At 48.0% G+C, this 21,904-nt stretch overlaps 1 protein-coding gene across 1 annotated transcript in view; it reads left to right on the forward strand.

Annotated features, from left to right (window-relative positions):
* Window positions 1-21,581, forward strand: part of LOC119711274 (CXADR like membrane protein) — a 52,234-nt gene extending 30,653 nt beyond the window's left edge. Inside the window, exons 3-7 of the mRNA XM_038161230.1 lie at window positions 16,373-16,530; window positions 17,165-17,366; window positions 19,128-19,295; window positions 20,042-20,164; window positions 21,562-21,581. Of these exons, the coding sequence (XP_038017158.1) occupies window positions 16,373-16,530; window positions 17,165-17,366; window positions 19,128-19,295; window positions 20,042-20,164; window positions 21,562-21,581 (671 nt within the window). The remainder of the gene's footprint in view (window positions 1-16,372; window positions 16,531-17,164; window positions 17,367-19,127; window positions 19,296-20,041; window positions 20,165-21,561) is intronic.
* The last annotated feature ends 323 nt before the right edge of the window (window positions 21,582-21,904 follow it).

A 21,904-nucleotide genomic window follows, 5' to 3' on the forward strand; every position in this document is an offset into this window, starting at 1 on the left:
CCTGCACGTGCACCCGGGGGTTGGAGTGACCAATCAATACAGAATTGATCATTAACCAATAATTGGCGAGAAAGCTGCTGACCAATTGGAGTCCCACAGCACGTCTGTAAAACTGCATAAAAAGGTGTTATGTGAATTTAAAAGGGCATTTCCACCACGAAGGAAACGGAGCCCATGTGATTTCTTCCCATACGTGATGGTTCCAAGGCTTGGGATAAGGGCTGGGGAGGAGGGGGGAACCCAGCCTGGTCCTGAGGGCCCCTGGCCTCACTCCTCCATCCTCCCCTGACCTTCCCGGCGTGTTTCCCCACCAGGTGCCTGCCCTTTTCACATCCCATCAGCAGAACGCTTCAGCTGCTGCCTGAATCCCATTTTCACCTCCTCCTGCTCTCCTGCAGACCCCGCAAGCTCCGTGCTGCCTCTGCAGGGCTCCGTGACGCGCCGTAGCCCCCAGCCAGGCGTTCTTTAGGCTGATCCCCAATTCCTGTCCTTGCAAAGGGCTCTGCCTCTGCAGCCCTGCTCGGGGCATCCCTGGCTGCAGGGAGGGCCGTGTGCCAGGGAGCCGCTGTGCTCTTTCCCAGCAAAGGTCACAGGGACGCTTGGCAGGCGCGATGCTCGGCATCTCCTCGCTCGGGGTGGCCCCCGGCCATGGCCCTGGGCTGGCACAGATCCGCTGGCTCTGCAGGACCCCTGGTATTTGCAGACATGAAAAATCCCTGTAACAGCTCAGCTGCTGGCAGGGGAGCCCGAGCTGGGCAGGGAGGAGCATCTGCTTCCCTCCCAACCTCATGCCTGACACTTGTTAGGAAAACTCACCCACAAACACCAGGGGCTGATGTCCCAAAAGGAGACAGAAGAGTCCTGTCCCTTTATTCCAATCAAGGGAGAGGCCATGGGGCATTCCCTGGGGTCTCTCAGATTTCTGGAGGACTCAGCCTCCTTTTTATCCCCATTTCCCAGCCACATTTCCCTTCTCTCTTTCCCCATTTCTGAGGTATTTGAGAGGTTCAGACTTCCCAGAACGCCTGATACCAAAGATTCCCCTCTAATGTATAACCCTCCCTTTCAATTTTTAATTCCTATGGAATTTAGGGTTTTTCCCATTGTTTCTTTGATCTTTCAATGTCTAATTTAATTTATCAGCAAACCTACAGTTTATTTGTAAAAGCAAGTCTCTTTTCCCATTCATCAGTGGGATCCTTCCCATTGTTTCTTTTATGTCCCAGTGCTGGTTTTATCTACCAGCAGCCCCACAGCTTGTTTGGAAAGACAAATCCCTCAGTCCTCTCACTCTGAAACAGCTGGATGTGACATCAGAGGGATGTGCTGAGCTCCCTGCCTCTCATCATCCCTCTCTGGCCCCTCCAACAGTTTGCAGGTTTGATTTTACCTCAAGGAATAAAGCCAAAGCTTTATTTTCAGTCTTCCCACCTGTATTTCTGACAGGCTGCTAAAACTGGAATTGAAAAGTTGTAATTTGAGCATCTTCCTGAGAGAAAGGAAATGGAGCTGCTTTCTGCTTCAGTCCTTCTGCCTTTTGCAAACATCTTACTTGGTGACTGAACTCGTGCTTTGAACTTTAGAAGATCAGGATTTTGGCACATCTACACTAAAACTGCACAGGTTTCTAAGTAAATAAGTAAAAACCCCAAAGCCAACCAACAAACACAATTTCCCAGAAGTTTTGAAATCTCCCAACATTTTGACGGCAGCAAAAACAATCTCAATGTTTCTTCATGTTCTGAGGCTGTTTCTTGGGCTGAAAATGTTGCTGCACTTCTTACTGTGTATGGTGGTGCCCTTTTTAGGTTTGTGGGCTGTTGTCAAGTGGAATGGGTCCAGAAGTTGGAGTTTGGCATCCTCAGCTCCCAGGCTGGAACCCTGTGGGGAGCAGAATCCCCCTCAGGCTTTTTTCACTACAGGAGAACACCTTGGGTCACAGAAAACAAAACCATAAATATATATTTATATGCAGGGATCTATCCTGCTGTGTGTTAAATAACATTTCCTTGTTTCCTGGGTCTGAGTTTCCCCGAATTTCAGGATTTTGGGATCGCTTGCAGCAGCTGTGCAGTGCTGTCAGTTAAGAGCTGCTGGGCTCCCCTTTGGAGAGGGAGAATTCTTTCCAAACTGTGTTTTGCCTCATTTTAAAGTTCTCTGGGGTGTTCAGTCCAATCCTTGGCTTGTGAGTGTAATTGGGAAGGAATCTGGGATCATCTGGGGCCTCTCCAAAGGCCAGGTGAGGCTGTGCTCAGTGCAGGGTGAACTCCCACAGGTTGCAAAGAATTCCCTGTGAGATTCCAGCTCCCCACAATGCAGCTGGGGTCCCTTCCAGCCTCGCCAGTGGGGTTTCATTCCTCAGCAGTCACCACTGGCAGAGCTGATTCACAAACTGCAGCTGGAGCTCCACCTCCACCCGGAGCGTGATGTCCAGATGCTTCCGACCCTGCCAAGAGTGGAAAAAGTGAGAGGAAAGCTGTTCATGTCCTCAGAGTCTGCTCGCAGCTGGTACAGGGCTGTGCCAAACTCCAGGGGAAGTGCAGGGAGGGAGCTGGACCTCGGGGACGAGAATTGAAAATGCCAATTTCTGGTTCAAATTAAGCCAGTGAAAGATGAGGATTAAAGAATGAGGTTCCTTTCATTTTCTTATCTCTGGATCAGGAATATTTTAAATATCTGGAAACAAGCTAACAGGTAAAGGAATATTTAAAATATCTGGACACAAGCTAACAGGCAAAGGGATATTTAAAATATCTGGACACAAGCTAACAGGCAAAGGGATATTTAACATATCTGGAAACAAGCTAACAGGTAAAGGAATATTTTAAATAACTGGAAACAAGCTAACAGGCAAAGGGATATTTAAAATATCTGGAAACAAGCTAACAGGCAAAGGAATATTTTAAATAACTGGACACAAGCTGACAGGCAAAAGAATATTTAAAATATCTGGAAACAAGCTAACAGGTAAAGGAAGATTTTAAATAACTGGACACAAGCTGACAGGCTAAATGAGTATCTTGGGTAACTAGAAATAAGACAGCAGGCTAAAGAATATATTTAATAATGGGCAACTAGCTAACAGGCAAAGTGAATATTTTAAATAACGATTTAGGAACAAGCTAACAAGTTAAGTAAATATTTTAAATAACTGGAAACCAGCTAACAGCTTAAGTGAATATTTAAAACAACTGGGCAAAATAATTGACCCTGCCTACAATGGAATTGAGGAGAAGGAGGCTGCAAGCAGTAGATTGGCACTGCTGAGGCTTTAGGATTTCAGCTTTTCTATTTTCCATCTGTTTGTAACCCTGCAGTTCTTCAGTGCAGAACTCCAAACTCCACACACAGTGGGAGCTGCTGCTCCCCCATTTGGGGCAGACACAACAATTCCTCTCCAGCCTGGCAATCAAGGACCCCTCACTGCCTCAGGCCCCAGAGATGGGAACAAAAGGGAGCTGGGGGAGCAAACTTGGGGTCAATGACTTCATGAGCTGAAGCTGGAATTGGCAGATTCACCCCAAAATGCAAATGGACCAAACTCATAAAAGTATGAAAACTTGTGACCAGTTGTCCATTTTTGGGTGTAGGCCCTGGAGGGCTTCATCTGCCCTAAATACCTGAAAAAAAAAAAAGAAGGAATAACAAATTTTTATTCTAATTTTTTTGCCTGGGATATGCTTTTAGGTAGCCCAAAAAGGCATCAGCGTGGCCACCACTACTGTGGGTGAGGCTGCTGCTGCTCAGCCCCTGCAGTTTGCACCTTGGCTCCATCCCTGAAGCCTCACAGAGTTGAACATCTCCCTTACAAGACTTCTGGGGGTGGTGGGGAGGAGCTGCTGCTGTTCATGTGGTGCCTTAGGGCAGCTGTGGCCGAGGCTTTGAGGCTGAGTGGAGATGAAAAGTGACAGAGTGTTAATACATTAGGCATTCATTTTGTATCATATTAGCGCTGCTTGTAGTGGGTAAGTGAGATGTCAGAGCCGGTTATGTGCAATTAGGAGCCCGCAGACGAACGTCCCGTGGAGGTAACAGGGATGGGCTGGGCAGGGAGTGAAGGCTGAGCCTCAGAACTGCACCAAACCCTGCTGGGAACGGGTTTGCCTTGGGTGGGGGATCTTTCAAAAATTGGGAGCAGCATTTAGCAAAGGCCACCTGGTTAGTTAACACCCGAGGTTCCACCAACCAAGCAGGTCCTGCCCAATCTGAGTCGCTGAATATAACAGATGGAGATAAAGTCCCAGTGGTACATGTCAGGGGTTTGTTAGGGAAGAGCGTGTGGATCAATTCTGCCTCAAGTACAGACAAACCCATTCGTGGGGTTGTCTTCGCTCAGGGACCAGGTTGCACAGTATTTCGGAGGGATCTCTGCTCTGCAGAGAGCAGCCAAATGTTTTGGTGGCTTCTCGTGGCAATCCTGGCTCCGGAACGTCGGGAATTTTCAAAGCCAAAATGAACCCGTTGGAACAGCAAATTGCAATGATTCAAACTCCTTGCAGGAAAGGAGATTTTGTGGGGTTTGCAGATGTAAACCTGGGGTTGTTTGCACTTCCAGGATCACAAGAGGGGATGGAGCCAAAGGAACAAGCTGGGCTGGTTGACCTCCCCAGTTCTTGCCTCAGTTCCTCCTGCAGGGAGGGATGAAGCCACCTGTGAATACCTTGAGTTTCCTGGTCCCTTTGGGGGCCAGTTTAGAGCAAGCTGAATTTCCAGGACACCAAGCAGCAGAAAAGCAGAACCAGTCCACTGCCTTATTAAAATCTTGATGCAAAGGGATAAAAAAGGGAGAATGAATCCTCAGCACAATAACATTTTTATTGGGAATCCTTATCAATCTCTCAAGTCTTTTCCAGTCTCCTCAGCTTTCAGAGTTAGCTGATGCAACCTTCTCCTTGGATTTCAAAATGGGTGAGGAAAGATCTGATGGACAAATACTGCTTTGAAAACAGTTTTGTTGCTGTCTCTTTGGGTTTGTATTCTGGATTCTGCTCCGTGTCTGCCTTGGGCAGAGAACTTCATTTCTGTGCGCCTTCATTTGTGTGTCCCTGAACTGACAGCAACAAGAGATTCCCTGGGAGACTGAGGCCTAAGAATATTCCTCAGACAAAAGAAACCCTCGAAATTATCACTGAAACCATCTTCCTCCTCTTAATCCTTTGGAAACCAGGTGAAAGGAGTGAAATTTCTCATGTTTAGGGATGGAATGTTTAGGTTTTCTTGCCTTCAGATCTTTAAGGTAAACAGAGTAAACCAAAAAAAAAAAAAAAAAAGGGGAAATATCAGAGAGCCATTGGTGCTTCTTGCCTCCAGGAGCCTGAGATCTGCCCTGACAAATTCCCAGCTGCATCACTGCAAGGCTTGGCTGAGCTGGTGCTGTGAACAGGAGACACCCGGGTCAATTCCCTGATAAAATTACCTGGATCAAAGGCAAGGGGATGGCACACATTCCTGCGCACAGGCATTCCCTGCATCACTAAACTGGGAGCTGCCGTGCTGGAGCCTCGCTCTCTGCTCGTGAGTCTCCAGGGATGGAAAGCCAGAATCTCCTGCTTGCAGTGGAATTTTTGAAGTGCAATGAGAGAAAGGAAAGCACATCCAGAGCTGCCTGGGAGGCTCCTTGGCCAAGGGAAGGCTTCAGTGCTTTATTTCCCAATATTCCCAAGGCTCTCCGGACTCTGGATCCGATGTGGGTTGGTGCTGGAAGTTAATTCTGCCATTTTCAGAGACAGAATTTTGCCTTTTTATTTCAGGTAAAATTTCTAGTTGCCCATGGTGGCTGGGTACTGCAGGATTCGTTTTTCACTTGTCTTTAATGCACAAGGGAATCCTGAAGATTTCCCTGAGGAGGGTTGAACCCTTCCTCTGGGGCCGTTGGATGAACCACCTCGTTTAGACTCCAGGAACAGTGAATTTACTCACGCAGGGCGAGCACCGATGCTGTGCTGCTGCAGCCACCCCACATCCCCTCCCTGGCTCATCCCAGATTTCCGAAGGAAGGATTGCGGGGCACTGTTGATATTTCTGCTGGTAAAGCACCACCAGCCCAATTCCAGCCCGACTCCTGTTGCAAACCTCTAAAAACCAGAGGTTTTGCTCTGGTTTTGTTGTTTCTTTCTGCTCTGCCTGCCTTGCTCCCTCCTCTGCAGTCTCAATTCCAAACTCTTCACGTCACCGCTTGGAAGCTGGGCGGCGTGCGGGACCGTGCTGTGTTTGCACAGCTCCCCCAGCCTCAGCACATGTGGTTCCAATTCCAGAGGCTCTGCAGGGCTGTCAGGATGGGGATGGGGCTGGCCTGACCCCTCTCCTTCACCTCAGGGAGGGGGAGCCACCTCTTACCCGCTATCCTTCCTATTTGGGATGCTTTCCTGCTGCCACCGAAGGCAGGCAGCGTGCTGGGGCCAGCCCGTGGTCACTGGGAGCACTGGAGCTCTCGGGAGAAGGCAACCCTTGGCCCGTGTGGCCGTGCCAGCCAAGGAACACAGCGAGCAGATGTCCCAGGGCACAGCCTGCGCTCCCTTAATGACCCTCGGGAGACTGCGGCCGCCTCCAGCCTCCCCTCCCCGTGCAAGGAATGCACAGGGCCGGCTGCGAGGAGACGCTGCCTGCTGTTTGTTTTGGCCCGAAATGCCGTCAGGGTAACTGTGAGGGCTGGTGTGGTCTGAGCATGAGTGGGGCTGTCGACCTCTGTGGGTTCTGCTCATAACTCTGGGATGAAACAGCACAGCTTTCCCTCGCCCTGCAAAAACTGGGGGAGAGAGTCCAAGGGGACATCAAACCCTTTGTGTGCCTGTCTGCCAGCGGTGCTGAACAGCACCCTGCGGGAAGAGCTTTGGTTTCTCAGGAGTTTGATTGTAAGGCCCGCAGAGCCTTAAAAACTGGGGAGCAGAACTGTCTGCAGAGTCCTCAGCACTCCCCTGCTCCAGCTCCCCGTCACGCCAGCGGCCCTGCAAGGCTGGCTGCAGATGGAATTCCTTGGCCATAAAAGTCCTTGTCAGCCTCCTGCTCCAGCAGCTGAAATTCTGAATCTGCTGGTTGCAAAACGCTCAGGGTTTTTCTCGGCAGCGCTGGATGGGGGGCAAGCTCTTGTTGTTCCAGAGAAACTCAGTAAATCATTTCCTATGTGCTCCAACAGATGTGAAACGTCCTAAATTCCTGGCACGAGGGAGTGGCTCAGAGCTGCAACATGGCAGGCTGTCCTTTTTGTTTCTAACTCCCAAACACATTATTCCTGCACATGCCTGATTTAGACGCATCCTGTTTGCAGACACTTTGATTTTAGCACAAAACAGTGAGGCAAATGAAGGATCATCCAGCTGGAGGAACACCCTGGTGTAGTTCTGTGGATGTTTATTCTCTCTGGGCTGATTTAAGTAGGAAGTTTTTGCTTATTTTGGGCTGTTTTTACTAAAATGCAGTATTTCAGCAGTTCAGGTCTGGCTGAGAGCATCAATGGCACGGGATTTCTGCATGCACTGAGGTGGTTTTTTTTCCAACAGCCTGGGTTTGGGGGAGAGTGGGTGAGTCAGGACCACAGGGAATTCACACAGTCACAGAATCACCAGGTTGGAAGAGATCCTAAAGATCATCGAGTCCAACCCAGCTCCAACAGCTCAACCAAACAGTGCCACATCCAGGCTGTGTTAAACACACCCAGGGATGGTGACTCCACCACCTCCCTGGGCAGCCATTCCAGAACTTTATCACCTTTCTGGAAAAAAAACTTTCCCTAAAATCCAACCCTCCCTCTTGGAAAGATCCCGTTTTCCCTCAGAGGACTGGCGCGGGTGTGAGGATGACTTTTAGGAGGATGCCAAGGAACGGAGCCCTGCCTGCAGGGGACGGCTCCTGCGCAGGGAGGGTGAGATGTGCCCTGGCACCAGGGCTGCTGCTGCTCCTGTCACACCTGCACCCAGCCGTGATCTCAACGAACAAAAGCAGGCAGAGCAGCCGTCACAGGTCGGCCGGGAATTGTTCAGACAGGGTACAAACTGCGTCTGTGTGTGGATACCACTGGAATTCCTGCCTTGCTGCTGCGTGCAGGGAAGTTTTCCTCAGCGGCAGATTCCAGGCGTTTTCTGAGTCACCTCTGGCCTCTGGAGCTGCAGGAAAATCACAGGTTGCATTTCTGCCCCTCCCTGGACATCAGGAATATTCTGGTGCAAATCTCATCTTTGATAAATAAATCATAAAACGCATTGCTAAAGGACAAACTGCACCGATGCTTCTGAAGAAGCTGAAATTTTTGAAAACCTGTTCTGGATATTCACATTTTGAGACAGCTTGGTTTGGCCTTGGGTGTGCTTTGGGCTTGGTTTGGGTATGGCTTGGGCCAAGCTCACACAGCTTTATTGTGCATTTCTTTCATCCTGATTCTCTGAACCTTTTCTAGGCTGTTCCTCCTAATTCCAGCAGTTAAGTGATACAGCACAACCTATTACTTTTTAAATAGCAGAATCTATTCTTAGCGTTGCTCCCTAATTCAAACCTTCTGAACCTAATGAAAGATTTAAGTCTGGGAGCTCTTTAGCTTTCAGGATGGGAATTTGCCTACAAATAAAAACATCAGCAAAGCATTTATTTCCCCTTTGATTCCGCTTGTCTGGTAATGTATATTTGATGTTGGGGTGCGTGGGGGGTGTGTACATATAATTGTAACGGGTATGGAAACTCTCTGGGCTTCAGCACAGCATGGGCATGAGAATGTGGGCTCCTGGAAGGATTCAGGCATGAAAACTCTGCTTTGGTGGGGGCAGAACTTGTGATAAGGCCAAACACAGCCTGGGTTCACTCAGCATTTGCTGCTTGCTGTGCTGCACAGGCTCCTTCCCTCTGCATCCATTTCAAAGGGCTGATTCTGCTGAAATTCAACGCCTTTTATGACATCCCCTCACGATGAGGAGTCCTTAAAATGTTGAAACGAGTTCTGAGGAATTCCTCAAGCCTGACATCTTTGCTGAGGGATCCAGCCTGTTGTCCATATTTTTTTTTTTTTTAATTTAAACTCTGCCATGTGTACAAGGCAGAAGAGGCTGAGAGCGCTAAAACCCCTTTGAATCCTTCCCCTGGTCAGCCTGGGTGCTGTCTGGATGGTTTGGAGAGTGATTAAAATCCTTGTTGCTGCGTTTTCCTTGGAGATTTCAACACGGGGAGGGAGGAGAGGATGGCTGTGGTGGTCTGCAGGGTGTGGGGTGAGTTATTGTCCCGGGAACAATGCAGGGAACAGTCACACAGGGTCACTGCTGTGCCACCCAAAGCCTTCAGGCCAATGCTTCCAAAAGCATTTAAAAACAACCAAAAAAAAAACCAACTAAAACTCAAAAAACAAAACAAAAGCAGTTGGAATAAGCAGGAAAAGCAAAGCCACCTCCTCCTGGAGTCATAGGACAGGAGCTGAGTTGTGGCAGTTCCAGTTGTGGGTTTCTCTGGGTCTGGGTTGAAGGCACGTGAGGCAGCAGTTCATGTTGGGACTCAGGTGTTTATTGTTTCTTACCAGTGAAACAGCCTCAGAACCACGAGTTCTGCAGCCTTTCATTAGAAGGCACAAAATGGCCAACAATATCTTGGTACAAGATCTTTTCAGACTAAACTCTCCAATTAAGAGCTGACACCTGGATTATTTTCCCTTTTAACCCAATAACTGATCCCACAGAGCCCCAGTGCAGCCTGTTCTGCCCAATTACAAAATGCCACCCAAACCCATGGAGAAGAAACCCAGGATGACACCCTGTGCCCTCCATCTTGCTGCCATCCACAACACACTAAAAACCCCAACACCTCAATTTCTCCCCAAGTGACACACCTGCACTGCTCTCTGTAATCCATTTCACACCTCTGTGGATTCCAGCCCATCTTGAAGTCCTGGAAGCTTTCTCCATGAATGAAGGTCACAGTCAGTGCTGCCCTGGGGGTCAGGGCACCCCAGAGCAGACAGAGAAATATTCCCAGTGCCCGGGGTTCCCACACTGATGAAGCCACAAGCAGCAATTCCCGAATTCCTGAGAGCACCAAGAGCTGCCCACAGGATGTGGAAAGGGGCAGAGGCTTTGTTGGGTAAGAACTGCGGAGCCTGCGGAAATGTGGCATTGCTCTTGGACGTGATTTCTGGGAAAATCATCCCTTTTTTCAGCCATTGTGTGCAGGATCCAGCCCTTGAGGCCACCCAGGGCTGGGCAGCTTTGTGAGGGAAGGTTTGGAACGGCACAGGGATAAATAAATCCCTTTGCAACCCCGGCCCTGTGTCCTGGCAGTGCTGCTGGAAGGGGCAGACACTCCTCTGGCAGCCTTTTAAAGGAAACGTCAACTTTTAACCAAGAAAGTGCTTAAAACCTTATTTATTTATTTATTAAAAATCTCATTCACTTCAACTTTTAACCATGACAATGGTTAAAACCTTATTTATTTATTAAAAATCTCATTCATTTGGACTGTCCTTGCAAGGTCTCACCTACACAAATACAAATTCAGGGATTGTTTATTCTTCTTTGGATAATAAAACCTAGAAGGGACCTGCATCTGTTTCTAGCTCCTTTTCCTCTCCTGTGCCATAAATTCGTGCACATTTCTACACCTAAATCACCATCTCATCCCTGTTTGCTGCAGCTAAACCCTACCCAAGCTGTGGAAAATGTGAGATTTGTTCATGTCGAGGTCTTTTGGGATTTTTTTGTGGGTAATTTCTCTACCTGGCTCTTATGCTGAGTTACTGTAAGAGGCTGTTTCATCTTCCTTTCAGCATTTGGGTGACTGGAGGGAAATCAAGTGAGACTCCTCTCTGGAGAACCTGCAAAATTTGAACTCCTGTGGGAGTTTCAGGCATTGGTAAAGCATTAATAAGGATTAAAGAGACAAATCAGGGGGTTGTAAATAAGGTTTTTTGTTTTCCTAATAATGTTACGGAAAAGTTTGCACGGTGTGTGAGTTTGGTTATTGGGTCAGTGATGAATCTGCTCCAAATTATTTCTGATTTCTTTGGAAAAGTAAAGGGTGCTGTAGGAATTTGTCACTGTCCCACTGGATGCCTCTCTGGTTTTTCTCCCCATTTAAATGATGAATTTATAGGCACAGGGCTCTTCCTCAAACCCACAGAGAATTCCTGGGAGCAGCAAGAATCCCTCTGAGGAGTGAGCTCTGCCAAACCCAGCCTAAACCAGAAAGGAACAAAAACTCTGCCATAACCTGGCAGAAAAATTATAATTTCACATGAAAAACCTCGAGCAGAATTAAGTTTAAAAACTCAAAACACCTGCGAGGTTGTGCACAAATCCTCAGAGCTCCACAGGGCCTGGAAAATGTTCCAAAAGTTGCAAATGTCACTGTCCCACTGGATGTCTCCCTGATTGTTCTCCCCATTTAGATGATGAGTTTATAGGCACAGGGCTCTTCCTCAAAACCACAGATAATTCCTGGGAGCAGCAAGAATCCCTCTGAGGTGTGAGCTCTGCCAAACCCAGCCTAAACCAGAAAGGAACAAAAACTCTGCCACAACCTCACAGAAAAATTATAATTTCACATGAAAAACCTCGAGCAGGATTAAACTTAAAAACTCAAAACACCTGCGAGGTTGTGCAGGAACCCTCAGAGCTCCACAGGGCCTAGAAAATGTTGCAAATGTCGTGTGAATGTCCCTGCTGCGGTGCCTAAATTAAGATTATTGATCAGCGGCGGCGCTAATGAGGGCAGCCCGCTTGAAGCCGGGCTCCAGGGAAAAGCTGGAGCCGTCCTGGGCAGGAATTCTGATTGTGTTTGGCAGATGGAGCTTTGAGAGCAGCGAATCCAGGGAGAAACTGGATCACTTCTCCCTTTAGAGCAAGCAGCTGATGTGGCTGGGAAGGAGCTGAAGCCTTGGCAAGGCTCCACCTGCCCCAAAATTCTGGATGTTTGATGTAGTGGATGATCACTGCTGCTAAAGTGTTTGGGAAGGAGAAATTAAACCTCCAGATCTCAGCAGCTGAGCGATGGCCGTGGAAACTCAGAGGCAGAGCTGAGAATGGGAGCAGGGATAGAAGGAATTTTCTAAAAGCTGCTCCTGAAGAAATGGAAAAAACGAGGGAGAGTCATGTTGGATGTCAATTTTCTGTCTGGTTTTCACTTGAAGGTTCAGGGTCCACTGTTTAAATAGCATAAAAGTATATAAATAGTATATAATAATATTAAAAATATAGGAATAAATCCAGCCTGAGTGATTGGAACCTCCTGTGCTGCTGCCCTGTCCTCTCAGGACTGTGTGTTCAGCCCCGCGTGGGGCTTCCCAGCGCTCTGAACTTCCCCACTTTTCAGCACTTTCGCAATATTTGGCCCAGGAAGCAAAATATTTCCTCCCACTTCATTGCACAGGGAAAAAGTAAACGGCTTTAGGGTTTTGTTTTGAGCAGCAAAACTGCAGAACAACTCCAGAGAAGAGTTACACCCCACGGGCAAACGGCAGCGGTGCCCCACGGAAATCTGGTTGGGGAATTTTGGATTTTGACCCGGGGGACCCCTGAGCCCAGTGCCTGGAACTTTCCCGCCCTCTGATCTTGCGGGTCAGGTTTTTGAATTCCCGGGTTTGCATTCCCACGTTGAGTCCACGTTCACAAGTGGGAGACGGGCAAGGCCAGGAGCTGAGGGGGGATTTTTGTCCGGGTTTCAGTGGGTGCGGAACAGAAGCTCGGGCAGGGGCAGCACTGGCCGGGGTGCGGAACAGAAGCTCGGGCCGGGGCAGCGCTGGCCGGGGTGCGGAACAGAAGCTGCAGCAGGGGCAGCGCTGGCCGGGGTGCGGAACAGAAGCTCCAGCAGGGGCAGCGCTGGCCGGGGTGCGGAACAGAAGCTCCAGCAGGGGCAGCGCTGGCCGGGGTGTGGAACAGAAGCTCGGGCAGGGGCAGCGCTGGCCGGGGTGTGGAACAGAAGCTCCGGCAGGGGCAGCGCTGGCCGGGGTGTGGAACAGAAGCTCAGCAGGGGCAGCGCTGGCCGGCCAGCCCGCGGCCCTGGGCAGCATCTCCCGGGCCGGCTTTCAGGGCGTCCGCGGCCCTTTCGGGGCTTTCGTCCCACATTCCCCGGGCTCTGCTTCCCTCTAGCGGCTTCGCTCGGCGCTCCCCTTCTTGTTTCTCTTTCGGATCCTGACAGACCAAACACTCACAGGGGGTTTTGGGGTTTTTTTGGCGCTGCTATTCAGTTACTTCCCAACCCTACTTATTCCACACTTTTCTTAAGTTTAGCCCTCTTCTTCCCAGGCTGGTTTCTTATTTCTGATATACATAAGATTTATGACGTATATATCTTTCTGATATACATTATTTTATATATACATACATACATACATACATACATACATACATACATACATACATATATATATATATAATATATATATACATATATATACATATATATACACATATATCTTTCTGATATACACATATATATCTTTCTGATATACATCATATTTCTGATATACATTATATTTCCGATAGACATAATTCTGACAGACATATTTATTATAGACATTTTTCTGCTATACATAATATTTCTGACTATACATATTTCTGATATACATAATATTTTTGATATATGTATTTCTGATATACATATTTCTGACTATATATATTTCTGATATACCTAATATTTTTGATATATGTATTTCTGATACACATATTTCTGATAGACATAATATTTCTGACATACATATATTTCTGATATACATATTTCTTATATACATATTTCTTATCTATATAATATTTCTGATATATATTTCTTATATACATAATATTTCTCATATATATTTCTGATCTACATAATATTTCTGATATATGTATTTCTGATGCACATAATATTTCTGATATACATATTTCTTATATACCTAATATTTCTGTTATATATACTTCTGATATACATAATGTTTCTAATATATATATTTCTGATATACATGACATTTCTGACATATATCTATTTCTGATACACATTATCTTTCTGATATACATCATATTTCTGATATACATTATATTTCCGATAGACATAAATCTGATAGACATATTAGACATAATTCTGATAGACATATTTATTATAGACATTTTTCTGCTATACATAATATTTCTGACTATACATATTTCTGATATCCATAATATTTTTGATATACGTATTTCTGATATACATATTTCTGACTACATATATTTGTGATACACATTTCTTATATACGTGTTTCTTATCTACATTATATTTCTGATACACAGATTTCTGATAGACATAATATTTCTGACATATATATATTTCTATATACATATTTCTTATATACCTATTTCTTATCTATATAATATTTCTGATATATATTTCTTATATACATAATATTTCTCATATATGTATTTCTGATACACATCATATTTCTGATAGACACAATATTTCTGATATACATAATTCTGATATGCATAACATTTCTGACATATATCTATTTCTGACACACATTCTATTTCTGGCATATATCTATTTCTGATACACATTATATTTGTGATATACATATATCTGATACACATATTTCTTATTTCTGAAATACGTAAGTATCACCCACTGTTAGGGAAGAGACTCCAAGCCTTCGTCAGACTGACGAAGGGATAAATTGAAGATTTTTTTGGGTGGAAATAACGCTTTTGAATCAATACTGCTTTTGAAATCGGGTCATTTCAGTGCTGAGAGGCGAGGGCAGGGCTGGGGAGGTGGTGTGAAGTTTGCAGCGTGCGGAGGGTGCGGCAGCACTGGCTGCGTGAGGCCATCTGCTCGTGCTTCAGGAGCAGGGTGACAACGCCTGGCTTTGCGGAGATGTCTCCTTGAATCAGCTGCGCTCCGTGCAGGGAGCTGAGCTGGGCAGTTTGCTCGGATGCTGTGAGGAAAATGAGGAAAAATCCAGCAAAAAAACCCCTCCAGAGATGCACCCTGGTGTCGTAGTCGAGATGGAGACAACACAAAGCAACACTCCATCTTCAAAGTGCTTCAAACCATTTTTGTTATAACATGCATGCTTCTTATACACCCTTACAAACTCTTCAGTTTGCACTTTACCCATCGGTCAGGAAGGACAAGCAAAGTGCTCGTTGGAGCAGCTTCAGGGTTTTGTTTTGAGCAGCAAAACTGCAGAACAACTCCAGAGAAGAGTTACACCCCAGGGGCAAACGGCAGCGGTGCCCCACGGAAATCTGGTTGGGGAATTTTGGATTTTGACCCGGGGGACCCCTGAGCCCAGCGCCTGGAGCTTTCCCTCCCTCTGATCTTGCGGGTCAGGTCTCACTGAGTTTGCATTCCCACGCTGAGTCCACGCTCACAAGTGGGAGACGGGCAAAGCCAAGAACTGAGGGGGGATTTTTGTCCAGGTTTCAATGGATGCAGAACAAGAGCTCCAGCAGACACTGCCTAAGGCAGTGCTGGCTGAACATCCTTCTTTCTTTCTTGGTTTCTGTATCAATGACCTTGGTAGGAAATTCTCACAGGGGTAAACGTGGATCCTCCTATCAAACTCCTCTCTGGCTCACAGAAGTCACTGTAAAACCTTCCACACCCTGGGAGTACACTGGCACAAGTGCCCAATAGACACCTCCAGCAGAAACAAATACACTTTCCGCAGCATTGCACCACCATTGGGGGTGGTTTCCTTTCCTTCTTTATTTTCTATTTCTTTGTTTCTTTCTTTTCTTTTTCTTTCCTTTCTTTCCCACTCTTCTTCCCTCACTTCTTCTCCTCTTCTTTCCCCCTCTTCCCACCTTCTTTCTGCCTTTTCCCTCTTCTTTCTTCCTTCTTTCACCCTTCCTTCTCCCTTCTTTCTCCCTTTTCCACCTTCTTTTCCCCTTCTTTTCTCCTTTATTTCCCCTTCTTTTCTCCCTCTTTCCACCTTCTTTTCTTTCTTCCTTCTTTCCTCCCTTCTTTCCCTCTTTTGCCTCTTCTTTTCCCCTCTTTCTACCTTCTGTTCAGCTTCTTTCTTCCCCCTTTCCCCCTTTTTTCCTTCTTTTCCCCTCTTCCCACCCTCTTTCCCCCCTTTCCCTCTTCTTTCCCCCTCTTTCCACCTTCTTTCCCCTTCTTTTCTCCTCTTTCCACCCCCTTGCCTCATTTTTTCTTCCTTCTTTCCACCCCTCCTTCCCTTCTCTCTCAGAGCAGGAACCCAGGTTTGCTTCCCCACCCTGCCCCAGGCTTCCCGTGTGTCCCTGGGCAAGTCACCTCCCTGGGACGTGCAGCTCCTGGAAATGCTGGGACTCTCTCTGTAGAACCTCTTCCACACCCTGGCCTCTGACCGCTTTGAAATTTGAAATTTGTCTTCCTCTGACCGCTTTGAAATTTGAAATTTGTCTTCATCTGACCACTTTGAAATCTGAAATTTGTCTTCCTCTGACCGCTTTGAAATTTGAAATTTGTCTTCCAGCTTCCTGCTCCGTGTGGCTCTGCGAGGCTCAGACCGAGTTCAAGAGGGTGGCAGAAGAAAACGTGACCCTGCCCTGCCACCACCGCCTGGGGCTGCTGGAGCAGGGCAGCCTGGACATCGAGTGGCTGCTGCACATCTCTGAGACCGTGCAGAAAGCGGTGGGTTGGCTGAGAAAATCACTTTATTCCTGCCCTCACGCCACCAGCCCTCCGTTCACCAGCACTGCCGTGACGATCTTTGCGGGCTGTTCTGATGATGAGAGCAGTGATTGGAAAACAGAGCTGATTTAGAGAGGTTTAGAATGTGGAGAAGTTATTTGAGATCCAACATGGACCAGGTTGGGCTACAATGGATTTTTATTTTTTTTTAATGTAATCAGTCTTTGTTAGATCAGGTTCAGAAGTGCCCTTCAGGTTTTTAAAATAACCTTGGGTTTCGCAGGCCCACTTTTCGACCCCTTGCTTTCAGTACAACACTCAGCAGTTTAGTCCTTACACAAATGAGGTGTGCAGGGACTTAGAAATTAACACAGCCCAACCTCCAGGCTGCTTTGATGTGTGAAAACAAACTGATGCCTGTTTTCACACTCGTACAGTGCCCAACAGAAACCTCCAGCAGAAATAAACACACTTTTGCATCATTCTCAGAGCAGAAACCCAGGTTTGCTTTCCCACCCTGCCCCAGGCTCCCCTTGGCAAGTCACCTCTGTGGGATGTGCAGCTCCTGGAAACGCTCGGATTTGTTGTTCCACGTGAAAATAAAATCACAGCTCAGGGTCTGCTCTGCTCCCAGGTGATCACCTACTCTGGGGGCCGTGTTTATGATGACCTGAACGAGGAGCAGAAGGGCCGTGTCTCCTTCACCTCCAACTTCCTTGCTGGAGATGCATCCCTGCAAATCATCTCCCTGCAGTCCAGCGATGCAGGGAAATACATCTGCAAGGTCAAGAACGCTGGCCAGTACGAGTGGGCTCGCATCACCCTCAAGGTCGTGGGTAAGGACAGTTCCTTGGTCTCCCAAAGGGGGAAAAAAGAAATCCAGACTCACTTCCTGGGGAGAGATTGGTTTCAGCAGGGTATAAATACACGAAGACACCTCAAGATCGGGTTTCAGGGCTCAGCTTTATATCTGCCGTTGTGGTTTTTGGCCACGGGAAGAGCCTAAAGAACTGGTCTGAGGTTGGTGTGATAGCACTGAACTCACTGAACCCTAAAACAAATTCATAAGGATCTCGTGCACAATGGCTCCATCAGGAGAATATCGAGGATCCCATCTGATTATTCTCTAGGAGGTTTCTGCCGAGCACAAAACACCTCAAGATCGGGTTTCAGGGCTCAGCTTTATATCTGCCTGTGTGGCTTTTGGCCACAGGAAGAGCCTAAAGAACTGGTCTGAGGTTGGTGTACTGAACCCTGAAACAAATTCATAAGGTTCTCGTGCGCAATGGCTCCGTCAGGAAAATATCAAGGATCCCATCTGATTATTCTCTAGGAGGTTTCTGCTTAGTGATTCCAGAGCTGTCCTTTGCCAGAGTCGTTCCTCTGTTCATCTCTCTGCTTCCTGGCAGCCAGTTAGTCCACAAACAGGCACGAAGGTGCAAACCCATTCTTTGCAGAGGATGGCTGTGATCTCACTCCACAGCCGGCTGATGTCCCACCTCAGCTGGCCACCCCCCTGGCCACGCTCCTGCTGGGCACTGGCACTGCATGTCCCAGCACCGGACCCGACCCAGCCCGTGGGGGTGACACACGAGCAGCTGAGGGTGGCCTTTCCCTCCCTGATTCCAGCTCATTGCTTTTCACACTCTCTGTGATCCCCTGGAAGGATCCTGCAGCCCGTCAGGGCAGAAGGAAGGACTGGGAAGGAAGGATGTTCTGGAAATTGTGCCTGGAGGAGGAATGTGGTGATAACAGAGCTTCAAGGGACCGCGAGGCAAAGAGTGCGAGAATGTCACTGCTGTGGCTGAGCCAGCCAGCTCCTGGGGGGCAGCTGAACCCTAAAAACCTTCTGCTGTGTGCCCTATGGGAGAGGAGAGGAAAGGGAAAGGGAAAGGGAAAGGGAAAGGGAAAGGGAAAGGGAAAGGGAAAGGGAAAGGGAAAGGGAAAGGGAAAGGGAAAGGGAAAGGGAAAGGGAAAGGGAAAGGGAAAGGGAAAGGGAAAGGGAAAGGGAAAGGGAAAGGGAAAGGGAAAGGGAAAGGGAAAGGGAAAGGGAAAGGGAAAGGGAAAGGGAAAGGGAAAGGGAAAGGGAAAGGGAAAGGGAAAGGGAAAGGGAAAGGGAAAGGGAAAGGGAAAGGGAAAGGGAAAGGGAAAGGGAAAGGGAAAGGGAAAGGGAAGGGAAGGGAAGGGAAGGAAAGGAAAGGAAAGGAAAGGAAAGGAAAGGAAAGGAAAGGAAAGGAAAGGAAAGGAAAGGAAAGGAAAGGAAAGGAAAGGAAAGGAAAGGAAAGGAAAGGAAAGGAAAGGAAAGGAAAGGAAAGGAAAGGAAAGGAAAGGAAAGGAAAGGAAAGGAAAGGAAAGGAAAGGAAAGGAAAGGAAAGGAAAGGAAAGGAAAGGAAAGGAAAGGAAAGGAAAGGAAAGGAAAGGAAAGGAAAGGAAAGGAAAGGAAAAGGAAGGGGTTTTAGTCCCCTAAAAGCCACCACTGGTGTGATTCCTTCACGCATTCCAGGGAAGGCAGCTCTTGGAAGCTGTTTAAATGCCAAAGGAAGGGTTTCCAGTGAGCAAACTCTGCTGTGATGCCATGACCTGTCTTCTCCTTGCAGAGAAACCCTCCAAGCCCAAGTGCTGGCTGGAGGGGGAGATGCTGGAGGGGAAGGAGCTGTCCCTGCAGTGCCGCTCCGCCTCGGGCACTGCCCCCATCTCCTACCGCTGGCAGCGCCTCAGCGAGGAGGACGAGAGAGCCGAGCACCTCCCACCCAACTCCAGAGTCAGTGAGTCGGGGCATGGCTTCCCTCGGGCCCGGGGCTCACGGGGTGGATGCTCCAACCCTCCTCCCACCGCTGCGGCTGCACCTGGGGGGTGCTCCCCCTTCCCCCCTCCTTTCTCCCTTCTTGCTCCCATCCTTCTCCCTTCTTTCCCCTTTCTTTCTTCCTTCTTTCCTCCCTTCTTTCTTCATTCTTTCTCCCTTCTTTCTCCCTTCTTTCTTCCTTCTTTCTCCCCTCTTTCCTCCCTTCTTTCCTCTTTCTTTCGTCCTTCTTTCCTCTTTCTTTCTTTCTCCCTTCTTCCCCCTTTCTTTCTCCCTTCTTTCCTCCCTTCTTTCTCCCTTCTTTCCTCTTTCTTTCTCCCTTCTTTCCTCCCTTCTTTCCTCTTTCTTTCTTCCTTCTTTCCTCTTTCTTTCTTTCTCCCTTCTTCCCCCTTTCTTTCTCCCTTCTTTCCTCCCTTCTTTCTCCCTTCTTTCCTCTTTCTTTCTCCCTTCTTTCCTCCCTTCTTCCCCCTTTCTTTCTCCCTTCTTCCCCCTTTCTTTCTCCCTTCTTTCTCCCTTCTTTCCCCCTTTCTCCCTTCTTTCCCCCTTTCTCCCTTCTCTCTCCCTTCTTTCCCCCTTTTTTCTCCTTTCCTTCCCCGTGGCATTGTTCTGGAGCCGGTTTGACCCCGCGGGTCAATTCGTGCCTCCCTGCACTGCCCGCAGCTGAAGTTTCTCCTCCTTTGACTGACCCCGGGGGTGTTTTTCCCCTCGCAGACATCTCGAACCCCGGGCAGGTCCTGCTGAAGAACCTGACGCAGATGAGCACGGGGCTGTACCAGTGCGTGGCCACCAACGAGGCGGGCCAGGAGAGCTGCGCGCTGCAGGTGACAGTGCAGCGTAAGTACCCTGGGCAGGGGAACTGCCCCCAAACACCAGGGCCTGCTGGCCAGAGAGGAGACAGAGCAGCCCTGCAACTTCATTCCAGCCAAGGGAGAGGCCACGGGGCATTTCCCATGGGGTTTCTCAGATTTTTGGAGGATGCAGCCTCCTTTTTATCCCAATTTCCCCGCCACGTTTCCCTCTCTCTTCCCCATCGCCTGAGGTACTGGAGAGGTTCAGACTTCCCAAATCTCCTCATAGAGACCCCCCCTAATGTGTGCTCTCCTTTTTCTTTTCCTTGTGTCAATCAACGTTTCTAACAGACCCAAAGACCTAAAGTGATAAAAGCATCATCTGGGCTGCCCTTCCAATCTGTGGAATTCCCATGGAAATTATGGTTCTTCCCATCGTTTCTCCCATCTCTCAGTATCCAATTTTATTTACCAGCAGACCCACAGTTTGTTTGTAGAGACAAATCTCTGTCATTCTTTTCATCCATTCATCAATGGGATCCTTCCCTTGGTTTCTCTTATCTCTCAGTGCTAGGTTTATCTCCCAGCAGACCCACGGTTTGTTTGTAAAGACAAATCACAGAATCACAGAATTCACAGAATGACCAGGTTGGAGGAGACCCTAAAGATCATCGAGTCCAATCCAGCCCCAACCCCTAAACCAAACCCTGGCAGCCAGTGCCACATCCAGGCTGTGTTAAACACACCCAGGGATGGTGACTGCACCACCTCCCCAGGCAGCCATTCCAGAACTTTATCACTTTTCTGGAAAAAACCTTTTCCTGATCTCCAGCCTGTATTTCCCCTGGTGCAGCTCGAGGCTGTGTGCTCTGCTTCTGTCAGTGCTGCCTGGAGACAGAGCCCAGCCCCAGCTGAGCACAGGCAACTTTCAGGAGCTGTGAGAGTGACCAGTCCCTCATTCCTTTCACCCAGACCCGTGTCCCTGCTCCACAGGGGACCTGCTGCCTCCCAGCTCTCCCACCTGAAAAATCTGTGCTGCTCCTTTGCCCTTTCATGCTTTAATCCCACAAAATGGTTCTTATTTATTACATTTTTGATTCACACACCTAAAATAACACCTCAACCTGAGCCCAGATGATGGTTTTATCACTTCAGGTGTCTGGGTCTGTTAGAAAAGTTGATTTTCAGAACGATTCGTGAAGCACAAGCAGGGAAAATGGTAAGTTAGGGGTTCTCCTGGCTGGAGTGATTGCATGAGGTGACTCTCAGGTATGAATTCTCTCTGTGGGCATTCCACCACCCCAAATTACGTATCTGCTGCACTTGGGGCAGCAAAATATCTAAAGGCAGTTGGAAAGCCTGGCTTCTGCATGGACTAATTTGCAGGATAGAGAGTAATTTTGACATAATTTAATCAGGTTTAGCCCTTTGTGTCCCCAACAGCTGAGGTCCAAATCGCCTGAGGAAGCGCCCAAGGGCGTGTGCAGCCAGGGTGTGCTTCACATCTGCAGAGCAGGAAAAGGGTGGAGTTTATCCCCCAAAGCCAAACAATGGAGATCAGCAGCTCCCCGAGCTGGACCTGCTGTGATAAGACTCCTAACAAAGAAGTCTCCTCCCGGAGATTCCACAGCTTTGGAATTTTTCTGCCCAGCCAAGCCTGAAAGAGCTGGAATATGGAATGAGGAAAACCGGTTTGCCTCAGGCGTGTGAAGCAAAAGCGCCCGGGCAGCTTTTATGGCAATTGAACTGAACCGGTTTAAAACCTCACTTGGCTTTGTTAAACCCT

The sequence above is a fragment of the Motacilla alba genome, chromosome 24 (genome assembly GCF_015832195.1).
Source record: "Motacilla alba alba isolate MOTALB_02 chromosome 24, Motacilla_alba_V1.0_pri, whole genome shotgun sequence".
NCBI lineage: Eukaryota > Metazoa > Chordata > Aves > Passeriformes > Motacillidae > Motacilla > Motacilla alba.